This window comes from Chrysoperla carnea, chromosome X (genome assembly GCF_905475395.1).
Source record: "Chrysoperla carnea chromosome X, inChrCarn1.1, whole genome shotgun sequence".
Classification (NCBI taxonomy): domain Eukaryota; kingdom Metazoa; phylum Arthropoda; class Insecta; order Neuroptera; family Chrysopidae; genus Chrysoperla; species Chrysoperla carnea.
In genome coordinates, this window is record NC_058342.1 from 36498587 (window position 1) to 36519552 (window position 20966).

A 20966-nucleotide genomic window follows, 5' to 3' on the forward strand; every position below is an offset into this window, starting at 1 on the left:
CTCTGACATATACGCCTATAACAGAGGCCACCCACATCATTATTTGTTAATCTTTATTTACAGTTACATTTTGATGTGGGTGGAGTCGGTTACTTCGTTCTTATCCAAGCGACGACAATGTGGATCAATTCTGCACTCCCATTTATTATAAATTGTTCACACTGCTGCTGCCTGGATTCGAACCCGCAACCTGAGTCTAAATGGACAAACAGTCGAAGACAAACGCCTTCGACCGCTCGGCCATTTAGGCTTTAAGGATACGAGGAACTTACGTTTTGTCTGGAAGGATTAAGTTGATCTTAACTTAAAAATTTGACCTTTCTGCTCCAAAAAAGCATTTGCTCATTGGTTTTCATTGCAGGATTTTGCCGAAGCATGACTTTTAAATTAATTTTGCATGTGTGTGTCTGAGATAGGTATATTGTGTTAACCTATTAACTCCACTTTCTCAAAATTATTGTTACAATTTTTTAAAAGAACATGGATCAGGTCCGTTAGGAGGGAAGGGGATCCTTTAGGAAGCCTCTCCACATAAATTTGAATTAACAATATAGTCCTGTGAATGCAGCCATTTGTACAGAGTGGGCAATTTTAATCTATGCATCTGAATATCTCACCAGAGGCGCCACCTATTAAAAAATGACCTCAACAATAATTGTAGAGTTCTGACGAAAGAAACCCACTAATTTGTTCCTTACTTTGAACATAGAACGGAACCCTAAGTCATGTAATGGATACAATTTTATGGAAACTTGTTTTGGGTCTGCCATATATTTGGTCCAACAACGCTTGTTGCATGTTTTGAATAGTTGTTGAGTTATTTTTTGGATCACGCACTTTTCTGGAACTAAATAACTTTTTTTTCTGTTTTTAGGTGTCTTAATCAATTCCCCAACTGAATTTGTAGTGGATTCTAGAGCGATTGCAAAAGAAGGCGATGAAAGTCGTGTCACTTGTATGATCACAAATCCATCGGGCAACAAAACCGAAAAATTAATCACTGCAGTCGGTGATGGAACTTATCGAATTAGTTACACACCATTCGAAGAAGGTCGACACACAATCGATATTCTATACGATAACATGCCAATACATGGAAGTCCATTTGTGGTGAACGTTAAGCGAGGATGTGAACCAAAACGTTGTCGAGCATTCGGTCCAGGTCTTGAACGTGGATTAGTGAACAAAGCTAACACGTTTGTGGTGGAAACAAAAGGCGCTGGAGCGGGTGGATTAGGTTTGGCAATTGAGGGACCTTCACAAGCAAAAATGACATGTAAAGATAATCGAAATGGATCATGTTCCGTGGAATACATTCCAACCGAAGAGGGTGAATACGATTTTAGTATAAAATACGCGGATCAACATATCCCAGGATCACCGTTTAAGGTTATTGTTGAGAAAGAGACTGATTCCAGTGTAGTCAAAGCATTCGGACCTGGTTTGAATCCAGAAGAATGTCATGCAGGTGTTCCAACAAGTTTCACAATTGATGCTACGCAATCGAGTCCAGCAGCACTTGGTGTGAAAATTTACAGTGATTTGGAAAATTTAACAAAGAATGTCGATGTTGTTGATAACGGTGATGGAACGTATCAAGTCAATTATGTTCCACCACGGGAGGGAACACCTTATGAAGTTCAAGTCACCTGGAATAGTCAAGATATCGGTGAAAGTCCATTTAAATTGAAAGCGTTACCAAGTAATAAACCAGAAAAAATTATTGTTACCGGACCTGGAGCAACGAGCAAAGGAGTTCCTGCATCCATTCCTACTAATTTCAAAATCGATACGAAACAAGCTGGAGGAGATGGTGACGTTGAAGTCATTGTTTCGGTAAGTTTTGTATCTTTATATCAAAATTTGGGCCCCTCAGATTAAACCAGTCTCTTAAGTTGGCATATTTCAACAGAATAATTGATTACAGACAGAAAAAAATCCCCCCTTAATCAACTACCCCACTGGGGACTGGACATAATTTGCTGGGCCTTACACCCAGTTTGACAATATCAACCGTTTTAGGCCCAATTTTTATAAGTGAGCATATTTTATCACAAAAATGTTTAAATTGTATTAATTTTTGAACGCAGGGTCCCGATAATTTACCAAGACCTGTTAAATTAACGGATAATGGTGATGGAACATTTACGGCAACGTATGTCCCAGACGATTGCGGTATTTACAAAGTATACGTGAAATATGGTAAAGAAGACATCTCACAATCACCATTTATGCTTCAAGCTGTAGCTACTGGAAATGTAATTATACTTTGTAAAACTATAAAATGTACTTACGCCATATTAATGTATAATTTGTATGATTTCATTTTAGGCTGATAAATGTAAAATTGTTGAAGAAGTACAACGAACTTTAAATAGTGGTGAAGAATATTGTATCACAGTGAATGCTGCTGATGCTGGAATTGGCGCAGTTACATGCCGAATTCGATCAATTACTGGCAGGTAAAGAAAACTTGGAATGCAAACATGCGAAAGCAAATTTTCGATCAAACAATTTTTGATTTCAGTGATTTGGATATCGATATTGTGGATAATGGAGATGGAACTTTCAGCATTTTCTACACTGTTAAAGATGCTGGTGATTATTCGCTAAATATTAAGTTTGGTGGTCAACCAGTTCCAGGTGGTTTCCACATTTTCACGGTCAGTTTTTAGCAGCTTTTATTTAGCTCTTAGTCAATTAGTTATGGGTGACTGAAATCCTCGTTAGTAAAGCTACAAAGCCGTAATTTTTGATACACTAGTGGGCTCCAAGTGAACTAACTTGATGACAGATTTCTTTTGACGAAGATATTATACCAAATGAAATCTGAAGCTCGTTTTAAACTTAAATTAAAAAGTCGAATATAGACGATTAAAGATGTACGAATGCCAGGGCAATTTTGGATAACATTTGCAGCCCACTATTTAGCTGTTGAAAGACAGTTTCAAAATAGTGGATAAAAAGTCCTCACAAGTCAAATAAAAACAACTTTTTTCCATTGACTTTTGAATAACTTATTGGTCCTGATTCTTCCATACTCGTTGTTAAATTTCAGAAACTTTCCCCCCAAAGTGCTACAATAGTCGTATCAAAAAGATTTGATTGCATAAGAGGTACAAAATTTTCTGGGGTTAGTAAAAAAACATGATGCATTTTTTAGATAAATATTTCATTTGATTAAATGATCCATGGACAGATTATACAAATTAAATAATGATTGATGATTTATTAATTATATATAGATCATGGGCGAAGTCAATCATTAATCAAATTACACTAATTATCAAATAATTATTGTATAATGCATAAATCATAAAACCCTACCCTTGTATGTACATGCAAGTCAATTATAAGATGATTTATTATTAAAAATATGGCGTTGTAGCCATTTATAGTTTTACAAAGTATAATAAATGTTATTTATAATATAATATTATGGATGGTATGGTCTCTTAAGTTGATTCATCGTCCGTACTAAGTGAACACTTATAGCATATAAATTGTGTATCTATCATCTATTCTTATACTTTTCAATATACCGTGTGTTTACTGTTTATTTTGAAATATTATATAGAGAATTTTCTTATTATTATTTTAAGAAAAAATCTCGTAGGTATTTGAATTATTTCGATTTATGAAATCGAAAAAATTATAGTAAATATTTTGTATTGGGAGAATTTTGAACTTTTATCAATTTTTAGAATTTTTAACTGTTCTTTTCTTTTTTTTTGTCTAAAAATTCGTTTCAAAGCTTGTAGATTCCAAAAATCGAAAAAAAAAACCCAACGAAATCGATAGAATTACTTACTTTACTTTCGGAAATCAATTTAGATACCCCTTTATTAAATTCCGTTATCAATGAATCAAATGTTGGTGTGAAGTACTTGAATATCGATATCCAAGCAGTGAAAAAAGGGGTTTAAATGTACCGGCGATTCAGTAATGATAGCGAATCAACTATTATAAATAAATACCGACTCTGAATGGCCAAATGAAATACTGAATGTGAAAAATATTGCGTCATGCCAGAGTCGGTAGCTCATCTCATTAAAGCATGCGACCAAGATTTGCAACTCTTTTGTCAGAGGAGCTGCCTCAGAGAAATCGTTTTCTACACTTAACGGGATAAAATCTTGGTTGTGTGTCTCAATGGGACAGGAATGATTATTCGAGCTTGCTTGCCTAAACATCTGGAAATCAATGATATTATCAACGCTTTCGCGAAGAAAGACGAAAGATTGAATTTGTTATTTAATTTACTTTAATTTAATTTGAAGTTGTAAAATTTCATCAAAATTGGTTCAGTAGTTTAGAGTCTATATGTGACACTGTGATGAGTAAACAAACACACATTCACTTTTGTAATTTTTGTGAGGAAACAAACTAATTATTTACAGGTTTATTAATTTACTGGTATTCTCTCCCACGGCTTGCCCACGGGGAACTATACACCGTACAAAACCTTGGTTAGGGCGTCGTATCGATTGCATTTGGCCGATTTTCGTGTGCTTTGCTGTGCCCATCACCTGTTTTGATCACTGAATTCGCACTTGCCCGTATACTAAAAGATCGAATAACGAATGCAATAGACTAATTTAACAGTAAACATCCGGTATAAAAAGTTTTATAATAAATAAATAGGTACTTAAAAATAATTACTTTGATGATGATTCTAAAGTGTATTAAAATTAAAAATGATGTTTTGTGATTTATAACCACTTTGTAAATAACAGTGATTACATTTCAAGCGATTAGAAAACCTATTATTTATTATTATTTGATTATAACGTGTTCACATTCAAGTGAAAATGTTTTTCAATTTATCTAAACTAATTTAATTATCTAATCTAAATGAATATCATATCTATATTTTCATTTTCGAATATAGATTTCGGTCAAACGATATCTTAATTAAAAACATCAGTACCTACTTCTACTTAGTAGGTCCTATAGATATAGATTATCACTTTTTATTAATGTTCGAATACTTTCTTGTCATGTTTACTTAACTAGATTATAATTGCTAATTAATTTTATCAAATCTCATATAACTGTTTATCTTTCATAATTCTATTCGAATTATTTTTTTTAATTTATGCACGAAAATCTTTATAAATTTTATAATACAGTCATTACGTCGGAAAAACCGGAGCAGATAAGCATATGAATCTAACAAGATAAACTAAGGCCTAGAAAAACTTAACTTCGAATTGTCGATCGAAATTTCCTTGTGGATTTTCCGCCATCTTAGAAAAAAGGCTTTCAATTTAAGTTTTTTCATAATAACTCGTTTCTCCGTTGGGACTCACGATCTAAAATCCTTTACATTTTGGACCTATCGTCCATCGTTATTGAGATATCAATCGAAAAACTTTGTTTTTTTAGTTTTTCAGTTGTCTCGAGTCTTTTTATGCGAGCGTACGTGTTTGAAAATTTGATGAGACCCTCGGGGATTTCTCGAAACATTAGGGTCATTAAAAAATTGGACATGTGGCTCGCAGGTTGTAAATTTTCTGTCAAAGGCTCGAAGGCGTTGTATAATAGCGACTTTGTTCCTTTTCGCATCCCTTCTTCGGTGAACAAAGACAAAGGGAACGGAGCGAGCTCGTATGCCAGAAAATGTTTCAAATAAGTCTTGGAATTTTTCGCTATGCACATTCTTTGGTAAAGTAACAATGAATTGATCGGAACAGGTGAATCGTTGATTGTAATGCTGGTATTTACTGCCAATAAATAGAGCACTTTATCCTTTCGTTTGAATGACAAGGAACCGAAATCCTCCCTTATGATTCTAGTCATTATTTTGCGACTAATTTCGTATGTACGATAACAATTAATGTTCTGGTTTGACATCAATTCTTTCTTTTCATAAAATGGATTACAATCTGCGAGCCACATATCCAATTTCTTAATATCGCAATTGTCTCGAGTATTCCGCGAGGGTCTCATCAAATTTTCAAACACGTACGCTCGCTTAAAAAGACTCGAGACAACTGAAAAAAAAACCGAATTTTAAATTTTTTCGATCGATATTTCAATAACGATGGACGATAGGTCAAAAATGTAAAGGACCTTTTAATTGTAGATCGTAAAAAAACAACAAAAAATATTTGTATGAAACTAAAGAATTAGTAACTAAATAATTTTCGATAAACAAAAATAAATGAAGCCATTATTAAATTAGATAGAGTGATGATTGAACGATAAATTGATCGTTGATTGTTATCGATCGATAACATTTCGTAAATAACGATCAAATTAAAAGTGACATTGAAATAAAATCAGTTGAAAAATGTTGTAAGAAAATAACAAAAATATTTTGTATAAAAACGTAATATTGAAACGTAATCGTAAGGTATCGTAAGAGATGAATATTTTAGATTTAGAGAGAGCAGATCAGAGGTATTAAGAAACAAATCTCGCCTCACGAGTTAAGTCATCTATAAATAAACAAAATGTAACATAGTTTAGTTACGTGTAGTATGTCACTGTATCGCTATCGCCATGTCCGCTTCGCGTCGGAGTACCACAGTATCTCACTCACTTACACTTATCATGTTGCGTTTTAATAATTATTAAATTTTGTATAAAAACATATTATTACGCCCGCTTTACAATGTGCCTCATGTCGCGTTAATCATCCATACTACAATCATGAAGGTTATAAAGAAGGAGTACGATCGCTACGTGTTAAAGCATTAGCGCGTCTGTCCTTGAAAATTTGTAGAATTTATAGTTCATTTTTGAGCCACCAGCCGCGCTGTCATCAAGAAGTAGTATCTGCGAAGTTAGCTGTTTATGAGTACAAGTAGATGAAGCTAGTTGCATAATGTACAAATTGATATATCATTTCAAATTAGCGCACAACAGCCCGCATTTATTGATACTACTTAGCGATACCAGCGCCTCACTTATTTTATCCATATTTCGTGGACAATATTTTCTATAGCGATCGTTCTCCTTCTTATAAAATTCATGGCTGTAATCGTAAAACCAGCAAAAGAGTAACGGTAAAGGGACCCCAAAAACCAGAAGATACACACCATAAAATAGGAATAGAATATAGGAAAACACGTTTCGAGATTTCTTGACTTATTTACAAAGGAGTTTTTTATAAAAAAATTTAAAAAAAATAACTTTTTAAGGGACAAGCTTTTATTGAACTAAAAAGTAGAAAATAATTTTATCTATGAGTCACTCATACCCGACTATTTGTAAAAGCTTGGAGCGGTTAATATCAAGAATGAATCGGAACGTCTTATCTACTCCACATGCCTAATTGTAGATCGGGCATTATAATTATGTGCGACATGCGGTTATAAACGTCAAGAAAAGCATCAAGGCACATTAACACTGTTATTCGTTTGGTTAGCGGGCGGACTATATATATATATATATATATATATTCTTAAAAAATTTTAATAAATAGTTCATTATATAAAATAGGCGAAGAAACGAAGGACGAAAATTGATCAAAGTTCGAAAAATTTGAACAGTAAATCGGATTTGAATGCGGTTTTCATCATTCGATTCGTTAGAGCTTCAGATAACACGATTATGGTAACAGAATTGGTCTCAGAGGTACCTAGTGCTCAGGGTAAACGGTTTCTCATCGTCTAGTGGAGTTTCTGGGAAATTTTTTATATAATCGATCCACGAATATTGTGACAGAATTGGTCTCAGAGGTACCTGGTGTCTAAAATAAACGGTTTCTCGTCATTTAGTGGAGTTTTCCGGAAATTTGTTATATAATCGGTCCAAACTCGTTACAGGAAGTTTTTTGGGGTGAACACGAATATCATGACAGGTCTCAGAGGTACCTGATGCAACATTATCCCCGTCGTCTCCTGGGGTTTTCAAGAAATCGTCATATAATCAGTCCAATCTGGTTATTAAGAGGCTTTTGGGATCGCTGTACACGAAGATCGTGACAGAATTGGTCTCTAGAGGTACATAGTCCAACGGTATCTCCGTCGCTTCCTGGAGTTTGGACTGATTATATGACGAATTTCTCGAAAACTCCAAGGGGCGACCGAGATACCGTTGCCTTCAGGAACCTTTTAAACCAATTCTGTCACGATATTCGTATTTAATATTAACGGTCAGTTTAAAATGCATATTAATTATGGTAATTGCATATTTTTTATTTCTTATAAATCAAATTAGGTCTCAAAATTTCCTGACACTCTAACGAATCGAATGCCGAAAACCACATTCAAATCCGACTTACTGTTCAAATTTGTCGAACTTTATTCCTTCGTTTCTGCGTCTAAAATATGTATTCGTGAGGCCGATATAATAAGGCGCCCATACACACACATGCAGACTTTATAAATGGGTTCCATCGTAAAGCTCCCCTGACCCCACCACAATGTCATTCTCACACGGCTGAGTGTTCAGTAGTGTTCTAATACACGACAATCACATGAAAAACTGACTCATTTGAATACATTTTTATACCATGTATATATGAAATATATCAGAGTATATTAAGTTTAGTCCCAAGTTTGTAACTAGAACTTATAAATATTGATGGTACTAACAAAATTTTGGTATAGGTGCTCATAGAATCCCCTTGTCTGTCGTCTGTCCGTCTGTCATCACGATTACTCAAAAACGAAAAGAGATGTCAAGCTGAAATTTTTACAGCGTACTAAGGACGTAAAAAGTGAGGTCGAATTCGTAAATGAGCAATATGGGTTTTGGGTCCGTAGAACCCATCTTGTAAACCGTTAGAGATAGAACAAAAGTTTAAATGTAAAAAATGTTCCTCATAAAGAAATAAACAACTTTTGTTTGAAACATTTTTTCGTAAACATCACTGTTTACCCGTGAGAGCTCAAATTATGCTCAAATTGTATGACATGCATATATTTGTAATGTGATAAAGTAATCAACACTGTCTATACATGGTATTTCAACAATTAACTCAGTCAATTGTTTGTTTTCACTTGTTTTTTTTTTATAATTTTCAAAAATAATATTATTCTTTTTATAATTACATCGATAATTCTGTGTTAATGTTTATTTGCCAGCATTTTTTTTTATGCATTCCATTTCATGAAAATTTTTCTTCGAATTGCCCTCGTGCGTTATTCAAGGTTTTGTCTTGTGATTATAGGTTTTTTTATTTTGATTTTTTGATAAATTTTTGGGACCTTAGATTTATAATTATCAATGAAATTTTTTAACCGATTCCAAAAACGAAGTGAGATTTTTTAATCGACTCCACCTATTTCCTTGCTTAAAAATCTTATCAAAAACAGTTAATTTGGTATCGAATTTTGAGCTTAATTGTCATCGTGCATACGAAATTAGTCGCGAAATGATAACTAGAATCATAGGAGCTGATTTCCGGGGCCTTGTCCTTCAAACGAAAGGATAAAGTGCTCTCCTTATCGGCAGTAAATACCAGCATTGCAATCAAAGAGTCAGCAGTTTCGATCAATCCATTGTTGCTTTACCAAAGAATGTGCATAGCGAAAAATTTCGAGACTAACCTGAATCATTTTCTGGCATACGAGCTCGCTCTGTTCCCTTTGTCTTTGTTCACCGAAGAAGGGATGCGAAAAGGAACAAAGTTGCTATTATACAACGCCTTCGAGCCTTTGACAGAAAATTTACTACCTGCGAGCCACATGTCCAATTTCTTAATGACCCAAATGTCTCGAGAAATCCCCGAGGGTCTCATCAAATTTTCAAACACGTACGCTCGCATAAAAAGACTCGAGACAACTGAAAAAATAAAAAAACGAATTTGAAGTTTTTCGATCGATATCTCAATAACGATGAAAGATAGGTCAAAAATGTAAAGGACCTTAATTTTACATCGTGAGTGCCAACGGAGAACCGCGTTATTATGAAAAAACTAGAATTGAAACCCTTTTTTCTAAGATGGCGGAAAATCATTTACATATCTACCCTGTTTTTTTCTACCTAACGACTGTATTAAACATACAAATAATCAACGATTTTTATTCCTATCGAAAATTTCTATCTTCGAAAATTCTAAGACCTCCGAATAAAGAATGAATAATGGAATTTTTTTTTATGAAATTGGTTCTATTTTTTTGCTAAAAGATTTGTTTTAAAAATGAAGTTTGTCAAATTAAAGATTTGAATCTCAGCCAATTTTGTACCAAATTTAATGAAATTTTGAAGCGAGCTGTAATTGATCGAGGGTGTAATTTATTTTAATGGTGTTTCCTCTGCAGTGTACATTTTTTATTTATTTTTAGTACATGTTTACTGTAAACAAAATGTTTATTTCAAGTTTGATCCGATCCGATCCGATGCGATGTTAAATAATTCGTATACATAATTCTTTTTAAAAATCGTTTCTTAACAAAAGCAATCGTTTCAAATTTAATTACGATCAAAATTATGAATTTATGAAAATAGATGTAATTAATTTTAAGTGAATTTCAGACGACAGTCATATCTTTAAATGAACTGAATCAACTGAAAACTATTTACAGTTAAACTTCATTAAGCGCAATTTTAATACCATTTTAAATTCAAGAATTATTCTTATTTTTAATTCAATGATTTTTTTTTTCGGGCCTCGTCAAAACTTTGAATGAAAGCTTATATTCGGTTTTATCTAAAAATAATTGTCCTATACGAGTGGGTTTAATGAAAAACAGTTGAAACTACAAAAATCTGTTGAGGAACACTGAAACAACAGTCCTATATACCGAGTTTTACCAAAATTTGGAATCAAAAAAATATTTATAGTTTTGATAGACTTAGTTTATAAGGTATTAGGGTATTCCCCTATTTTTGAAAAAGTACTTCAAAATGTTGATTTTGCTAATAAAAAGCCACACTTATATTAAATTTAAAACCTTTTTTAAATTCAGCCTCTGAAATTGAGGAGCTGATAAATGAAATTATCAGCGGAAAGGTGGTTGTTTCGGACAGTTTGTTAAAATACTAATGTAATAAAATGAATAACAAATATCTTGGGTCTTTGTCGAACTTATTACTGTGTGTCCGAAACAGTAATGAATCGTAATTGAAATGAAAAGGACAATTTCGAAATAATTAGATTCAATGCGGAATAATTTCAGTGACTGAATGGAATGAAAATGTTGGCTCTACAGTCAGATTCATAAAATATCTCGAAAATTACTCATTTAATGGTCAAATAAACACGATTTTTGTAATTTTCGGGTCAAAATTACCTTATAAACTTAGTTTTATCGAAATCGGAAACAAAAACTTTTTTTACACTTTTTGCAATTTGTAAAAATCGAAAAAATCATAAAAAATTCAAAAAAACACAATTTTTGTTATTTTTGGTTGGGTTGGGTTGGGTTGGGTTGGGTTGGGTTGGGTTAGGTTGGGTTAGGTTGGGTTAGGTTGGGTTGGGTTGGGTTAGGTTGGGTTAGGTTGGGTTAGGCTGGGTTAGGTTGGGTTGAGTGTGGGTGTGGGTGTGGGTGTGGGTGGTGGTGGTGGTGGTGGTGCTGTGGGTGGTGGCGTGAGTTTTGGTGGTGGGTGTGGGTGTGGGTGGTGGTATGGGTGTGGGTGGTGGTGTGGGTGTGGGTGTGAGTTGAGTTGGGTTTTTTTTTCATTGATCATTTATAATGAATTTTTCCATACAATCTCAGTTTTCGGAATAGCTCTGTTTTTACGACTATCGAGATTACTGTATATAATATTTTAAGGATTTCACGCTCCGGGTGGCTACCCGGCTCGCCCCCACCCCCTGGATTATTTTGTAATATTAAGGATGTATGAGCAGGACAATGCCTTATTAAAACCGAATTAAATAAAATACCACTTAAAGAGGTTTTACTATATATGTAACTGAATATTATTTACTATGAAATTTTCATTATTTTACATAAACATTTCAAATTAAATCAAAATTTTATTTATTTACGTATTTATTCAAAAATATAAATTTTAATTACAGTAAATCCAGTTTATGTATTCAAAAATAGAACGTCGCGTCGCGTCGCGTCCGTCATTACGCAACATTACGTTTAAATAATAGTTACATTGCATAATGTCTTTAAAAAAATATGAGACGCTTGAGCCTATAAGCTGTCTCGATATCAACCAACGGTAAAAAATTCCAGATTATAGAATTATATTCCAACAGAAGCTAAGTTCTTGCGAATATGTGTTCTCTAAAATTTGATCAAATGTCTTTCTGAGGAATCTTAATCGTCGAATGCAAATTATTCTAAATACTTTTATTTTAACGAAATAAGATAATTCATTGATTAAAATAAATAACTTTAACATTTTCATTTAAGTCTAGAATATTAAGGCTATACTACCACTTAATTGACAAATATGGAATAAAGTGAGTGCACCTCCTTCATGCACTACACCAGCCCATCACAATTATTAATTAAATTAATTTTGTTTCGATGGCGGGAATCGAACCCGCTACCCTAAGCATACCGCGGACGGAATTGAAAAGGTGGTAAAACACATATATGGTATCACAAAGGTTCTCTATAACCAAAGTGTGTCCTTCGTGGGCAACCAATTTAACATAACCTAACCTAACCATATTGTTGGAAATTTAATTTTATTCTATATACAATCGAAAGTATTTAGAATTTCCTAGAATTATTGTTTTTCAAGGAAACATCTGATACTAAACATCAAATCCCTTTTACAATAATTGAACTGGCGAATTCCATTTAACTGATTTAGCTATTAATCTTTCTTGTCATCGAATACAAAATACTTCGAATTTCATAGAATATTTTTGGAAAATGATTATAATATCAAATCGTTTAAAAAACGTAATTCATTTGATAAAAAAAAAATTATTTTTAGAATTCGGTCAATCAACTGTGAATAAAATTTTCTAAATAATTGTTCCCAAGGTGAAAACAAGAGAAGAATTATGATTACAAATTTTTTTTCAGTGTTTTCTGAAATAAAAATAAACAATTTATGCGAATAAATATCAGGCAGAAGCTATTTAAAATCACATTATTCATAAAATGTCCAAAATTTTGGCGCTAATCATAATAAACTTGTCAAATTAAAGGCTCATAAATTTTTTTAAATTTTTTTTAAACTTTATGCAACAAAAAAATTAGATAATTGAATCGGTAAGTCGGCCATTGTTAATTAATAAAATTAGTGGAACCTAAAGAAAAACTAATACAATAGCAATCACACAAATTAGTTAAAATTGAGATGATCATCAGGGCAGGGCGTCGGTCGCTCAACGGCGGGGGGGTGGTGTATATACTTAATACACTCACATCTCAGACGAAAGAACATAAACCGTTTCCTATTTTAATTCGTGTTCAATTGTTTCAAATTTCGTGAATGTTCAGTTCTACAGACGGTGTACACAAGAAAACACATCTTCCCAATCCCAGCTAGGTACGATTTCAAAACAAATTTTTATCCAAAGTGATTTCTGCAAGTGATTTCCATAAAGTGTGCTAATTTTAATTTTTTTTTGAATAAATTTTTTTTTCGTAATTCGCGGTACAGTGTTATTAAAAAGTTTGTATGTATATATATATTATTACATTTTTTTTTTGGTAATCTAATAGGTTCGGCTTGATGCCAACAGGAAATTCATATGATTTTCCCATCCAGATAAAATTTATATGAGTTTTAAATCCAATTAACCGTAACTAACACTTTTCGAATATAATTTTTTTTCTAAATATTAATCAGCTATAATGCCTCTCTCTATTTTAAATGATCGTTTAAAATTTTTATTCTATATTTAAAATTTTCACCGTTTTCCATAAATAAATACAAGCGCTCTATGACTTACTTTTGATTTGTATAGGCAATTGTATTTACACGAATGTCTATGAAATTATCTAACTTTCATTTACTACTAAAGAAATTTTTTTGCACTTTATAAGAAAAATAAGGATCTGAGAAAAGTTTATTTAGAAAAAAGTGGTTTATTTTAATATTTTTAAACCAGAAAATCCACTTTCTAACTGTTTTAAATAAATATTAATTCAAATTTTTAATAAATAATCTAGAAGCTCCTAGATTTCGAAATTAAAGTATTTTTAAACGAATTATTTATTATTTAATTATTCAAGTTGTGTTTTTAGAAAAATATTAACAATTTTCGCTAAATTTAGGCTTGGAAATCCGTAAACGATTAGTCTCACAAAATTTTGAAGAAATCAAATTATGAAAGTTTAAATTTGGAAACAATTTTGATTAAACATCTTTTAATTGGCGTAAACATATAGAATTCAAGCAAAATAGAAATTTTCGCGCTTTTTTTCATTAGTGGTTGGTATAATAGAACGCTATTTTACCTACTTCGAAAAAATACTTCGAAGTATACAGATTTTATGATTTAAAATTTTATCGTTTTCAAGTAATTATAATCCGTGCTAGGACAAGGTTAGGGAACTAGGAAATCAAATAATTATTTAGGCCCTAGTTAATTTACTATTGTTCTATATTAATATATTTTCCATTTTCGTTAAAAACCCAGTATTTGATTTGAAATGTCACGATTTTTTGCCAAGTTTGCTGAAATATTCTCCCAAAGTTCCGAAGGCATTGTATAATAGCGACTTTGTTTCTTTTCGCATCCCTTCTTCGGTGAACAAAGACAATGGGAACAGAGCGAGCTCGTATGCCAGAAAAAGTTTCAGGATAGCCTCGGAATTTTTCGCTATGTACATTCTTTGGTAAAGGAATAATGGATTGATCAAAACTGGTGACTCTTTGATTGTAATGCTGGTATTTACTGCCGATAAGGAGAGCACTTTATCCTTTCGTTTGAAGGACAAGGATCCGAAATCCGCTCCTATGACTCTATTCATCATTTCGCGACCAATTTCGTATGCGCGATGACAATTAATGTTCTGGTTTGACATCAATTCTTTCTCCTCATGAAATGTATTACAACCTGCGAGCCACATGTCCAATTTCTCAATGTCGCAATTGTCTCGAGAAATCTGCTAGGGTCTTATCAAATTTTCAAACACGTACGCTCGCTTAAAAAGACTCAAGACAACTAAAAAAATTAAAAAAACGATCTTCTTTGCTTGGTAATGATGCAAATGGTGTTTAACGATATTTTACGAAAGAGGGAATCAGAAGCCAAAAACAATTTGAAAACAATAAAATATCTTACAAAACTACAATCATGTAATTTGCATATTTAATGGCCCCAACAAAAAAAAACAAAACACAATATAATTATGAATGCGCAGCAAAATAATTAAAATATTTCATTTGTGTGAACATAATTGTGCCAAAAAAATTTGTATCGCCAATAAATAAAATCGTTACAAATATTATTTATATCGAATTTCAATAAACACCAAACTATGATCACCTACAATATATGCTATCCTCGTTACACGATTTTGATCATTCTTTGATTGTTTACACATAACTGGTTCATTACTTATTCATACTTCAAACAAATCAATCTTATACAAAGTGTTCTGTTATTGATAACAGAAAATTATACCAGTCAATTAAGCTTATCAAGACAAATGGAAAAGCTATGAACCAAATTTCGGTCTGAGGCCTGATTCGGGAGATATGACTATGGGAAAAATAGAAAGATTTATGAATTCACAGATCTATCAAATTCATTAAATTAGTAGGTGTCACTAGGTGTGGGAGGTATCAAATTATACAAATGGGAGGATTAAATTTGAGTAATACATAACACATAAAGTTTTAGGATATTATAATCAAGGAGCCTTGATTATGTTTTGCTCAATAAATTATTTATTTTCACTTGTTTTATATCACAAAGAAAGTTGCTCTAAATCCTTCTGAAAGAATTCATCATTGACAGAAGGGTAAATGTTTGCTTCTTTCTACTTTTATATTTTAATTACTACTAATAATTATTTAATTACTACTAATTCCATCTTAAATTCTAAATATTAATTTAATTTTGTATTTTTTGAAAATTTGACTAAAATATAATTTTTCGATATTTACCATAAGTTTTGAAATGGAATCTATTTTGATTGGTTCTATCACCTATAAATATTATAACCAAATAGTGATGGGATTGACACAACCGCATGAGTACACCGGGACAACTTAAGATCTGTTTCTATTCTTAGAATTGAAATTAGGTTTATTTAAAAAAAAAATAGATTTTTTCGATTCGATTATATTTTTATACACTTTTATACCTTGCATATATGTAATATGCAAGGTATATTAAGTTTAGTCCCAAGTTTGTAACGCTTAAAAATATTGATTCTACGAAAAAAATTTTGGTATATGTCGTCTGTTCGTCTGTCATCACGATTACTCAAAAACGACAAGAGATATCAAGCTGAAATTTCTTTAGCGTGCTGAGGATGTAAAAAGTGAGGTCAAGTTCGTAAATGAGCAATATAGGTCAATTGAGTCTTGAGTCCGTAGAACCCATCTTGTAAACCGTTAGAGATAGAACAAAAGTTTAAATGTAAAAAATGTTCCTTATAAAAAACAAAACAACTTTTGTTTGATACATTTTTTCGTAAACATCACTGTTTACTCGTGAGGGCGCAAATTATGCGTAAATGTTATAGTATGTATTATATGGGAATATCAGTTATATATGTGTGACATGTGATAGAGTAATCAACACTGTCTATACATGGTATTTCAACAATTAACTCAGTCAATTGTTTGTTTTCACTTGTTTTCTTAAAGAATTTGATAAACGTCTTTTACAATATTTTATACTCAGAAATAGGTAAAATTATAGGATCTTACCAACGAATTGTCTTTACTCAACAAAATTATTAAATAAAATATTTACAAGATGCAAAACGTGTTATGGTAAAAATAATCGTATTGTAGACGAAATTCGTGTATTGGCACTAAGATTGTATATTATTGAAAATATATATAAATACAATCAAACACGCGAAACTATGCGTTTTGTTAACGTTGTGGGCGAACGCGAACGGTTACAGTTTACAGTCACTATATGTAGTATGAACTAGAGATGTTCTTGTAAATTATTGGAGGCTGTCAGAAAGATCGCAATGTTTTTTTGAATACATGCTTTTTGAATATTTATTGCAATTTATAGCGCAACACCTGTTCACGATTTGGCACTCAAATACGTTTCAATTTCTAATAGAAATAAATAATACATTACCTACCGAACGAAGACGAAGAAAAAAAAATTTTTTTTATTAAAATTAAAAAAAAAACCAATACTTCCGACATGATTATTATTTATTATGTATCATATCAATTTTTTATTTCTTCGATCATTGATTTTATTGGAAGTATTACCTTAAATTGATCGTCTAAATATTAATAATTTTACTTGAAAACTATGCAAACAAAAAAAAAAATAACTGGCGTATTTCTGCATATTTTAGTGTGTGCGGCTTTGTTGCATGAAAATTGGTCGAAATATACTGATTTTAGCCATAAAACTCGCTCAAATTCGATGCTAGAAAGTCGTATAAAAAACCATTAAATTAACTACAACTTTTGTTTAAAACTTTTTAGTCCAGTGATACTTTGCTCCAATTTCCTAGATCAATTTTTGGATTATATAGTATGCATTTCGATTACCAAGTAGTCATCATCAGTATGAATCAGCTAATCGTAATTACTCTTATTGTGTATGTTACTCGTTGCTAATTTACTGGCGGACTGCACTCGAAATTTATTTCGAAATATCCTAGAGTTCTCATTTATATATCTTTGATAATATTTATACCAAAAAGAGATGTTTGTGGCTCGGCTTTTTATAGGGTAGCCATTTTTTCATGTTAATTTTCTCATTATTTTATAATTTTCAAAATAAAAATGACGTTTTTTTCTAATTAGTTGCATGATGCTGTCTTATTTAATTTTTCTTGTTTAGAAAATATAATTTTCGTGGCAATGAACTTTTTTGTTTGAATTTATGAAATTAAAATATTTTCATCACAAAAAATATAATAAAATTGTACTAAACTCGCATACCAATCGAAGTTTCACCTCGAAACAAAAATTTTATCCCAGCCAATCTTAAATTCCTTCTTAATACCAATTAAAAGCCTCAAGATTTCTTCAAAAATAACATTGGTACTGCGAAAAAGGTGGCATGTTAAAATCAACGACCGTTATTTTTGACGGTCGTATGACCTCCGCTTGAACAAAATAGTTTTGGGAGATACAGTCATAAATAATTGAGGGTTGCAAATACTTATAATAATTTTTGAATTTGATCCAAATTGAATTAAAGCTTTCAATTAGAATAATTATGAGGTATAATAATTTCACTGTAAAGACATTTAAATTTGTCAGTGCGAGCGCGACATCGACACATAAATTATTCATCGTACAATGATGGCCGAATAAAATTTATGTTCACTGAATAATAAATACCTTGAATTAATGTGCTTACCTGGCCACTAAAGTATTTTACTTCATAGTTGGATGGTGGCCAATCGCAACGAAAAAAACACCACCCTCTAATTTCATTAATCCAGAAGCATCATTACACGCTAAAAAATTTATTATATTAAGGATGTACAAGCGCTTGGGCAAGTTTGGATAAAATTAATAGTAGTCTAAGTAACACGGTTACGTTAGGTTAGGTTAGGTTATATTGGCTGTCCACGAAGGACACACTTAGGCTATAGAGAACCTTTGTGATACCATATATGTGTTTTACCACCTTTCATTTATCAGCTCCTCAATTTCAGAGGCTGAGTGCACCTTCTTCATGCATATACCATGCACGACACCAGCCCATCAAAACTATTAACTAAATTAATTTTGTTGTGATGGCGGGAATCGAACCCGCTACCCTAAGCATATCGCGGACGGAATTGATTACGCCATAACCAACTGAGCTAATAGGGCGACACGGTTACGTTAGCTATCTTTCGAATACGGAGCCCTGAAAAGAAAGTAACGCAATTTTAAACATAGATTATTTTACCATTAAACGTATCGGAACAGTTAGGGTCCATAAGCCTATGTTAGTATAGGTGTCAGGCCCATACATGACTGGTGATATCTACAATACTTCTGGTGAATAGTACTATTTAACACTATAATGTCACTGAGGCTACTAATGGCATACCAAAGCAATATTAATTAAAATGTGGTTAAGAATAATAGAGTGACGAGCAGTGTGACAACAAACATAGCGTTTACATATATTTTGAATAGAATCGTAGTTCAATAATGCGTATTGATAAACGCACCAAAAATCATAGCGGGAAAAACGGGAGCTTTGTGACATCTAGAGTGTAGTATGAGACTCAAGACCTTATTGTCAAGTTAAACTTACTGTGGCGCCAAAGTACCACATACAGGATTGTAAATAACGGTTGTGGATCTTACGACAAAATTATATATCGCCGAGTATTATCAGCTCGTTTTTTAGTATCTGTCCCTATACCATACCAGCATTGTACTAAACACCATACATTTCTTACCAGGCAAACATGAGATCTGAGACATTTTTTACTTACTCCCGTAGTGCGTATACTATTTTGCTCGACGAAAGGGGAAAACGCCAACTTCGTTTAGCACAGCGGAACGAAAAGTGATACTTTCCGGGGAAGAAAATTAATTTTTTTACTCTTTTGTGTATTAGTAATTTCTATTTTTTGCAAATACTTAGACCTAAGCTTTTCGTAAGCTACAAAATTGCTTTTTTAATAATATTTCGAATGAAAGTTTCTCATAAACTAAATTCCTTAAATTTGATTACAGGCTCAAGAGAAGGATAAAGTTGATTTGGGTCGAGTAACAACTGAATCTGTTCAAAAACAACAAACCGTAAATCAGTTCCTACAAGCGGAACGGATTAGTTCTTCAAGATCAGAATCCATTCAACAAACGACAACACAACAAAAACAAACCTCAACGACATCGTCTTCTCAACAAGGTTCAACATCTTCAATACCATATCGACCTATACAATTAGAGAATATCCCTGTACCAACTACTGGTGGTTTACTTACCGGTATGTACACTTTATACTTATATGTATCAATATTCAATCAATTTATCATCATTCATCAGTCATCAAGGTTTTCAAAATAGAGCATAACACAATCTAAACACACGGGGGGACGCAAGAGATTCGTGGGTTTTCGAACATGTGCCAACATTTAAAAAAAAAAGTTTCTTACTTAATTATAAAATTTGAAAAATGTCTTTTTCTACGTTTTTTTGCTACATCAAAAACTCATCAAATTTCACACAAATAAATTTTTAAGTAAAGTTTTTGGAAACACAACAAAATCATTAATCAAGAAATGAAACAAAAAAAAATTAGGCAAGTAATTTGATTTGTGGTGACAAATTTTAGTGCCATACTTATTAATTTTTACACGTAAACATGAAATCTTCATTTTAAAATAACATTACAATAAAATATAACAGATTTACAGTGAAACCTCTATCGATTTTTCTGTATCAAATAATCACAATAAATTTACTAAAGATTTCAGTAGTAACTTCACACTATAGGAAGTTTTTGTAATGAGTCCTATTTTGGAAATCGAAATTTTCAACATATTTTGACGTTCATGGTTAGGATAAAGCATTAACACCAATTTGGAGAAGAAGTGCGTCCATTCGGTCGAATTGTTTCGAACCCACGAGCTTTTTCTTAAATTTTATCCTGACCGATATCGTGGAACAAAAAATGATATCGACTTCGTTGAGTTGCCGGTCGAAGCGTATTAACAGGAACCTCGTCACAGGAACTTAAGAACACAAATAAAAACAGCCAGATCTTTAGAAAGGTCAATCCGGAACTTTCTGATTTCCTGCAGGTTTCACAAATGCAAATAACATGCATGGAAGCTCCATAGTTCTCCTTAGAATCACTGCAAGTGGGATCATCTACAATGTCTTATCAAATGAGCCACTATCTTGTTCTATTGCATTTTAGCCACAAGCAAAAAGTCTAGTTGGGACCACGGGAACTTGAAGAGAAATATGTATTCCATTCATTAGAATTCAAATGGGTATACTTTCTGAAGTGTAATTCTTTGAATAGT

General features: G+C 32.3%; 1 protein-coding gene across 2 annotated transcripts in view; it reads left to right on the forward strand.

The window, feature by feature from the left end:
* Positions 1-20966, forward strand: part of LOC123302577 (filamin-A) — a 58028-nt gene that overhangs the window by 23870 nt on the left and 13192 nt on the right. For both annotated transcript variants that reach the window (XM_044885554.1, XM_044885556.1), the window contains 5 exons: positions 875-1836; positions 2091-2258; positions 2332-2462; positions 2528-2663; positions 19669-19921. In XM_044885554.1, the coding sequence (XP_044741489.1) occupies positions 875-1836; positions 2091-2258; positions 2332-2462; positions 2528-2663; positions 19669-19921 (1650 nt within the window). The remainder of the gene's footprint in view (positions 1-874; positions 1837-2090; positions 2259-2331; positions 2463-2527; positions 2664-19668; positions 19922-20966) is intronic.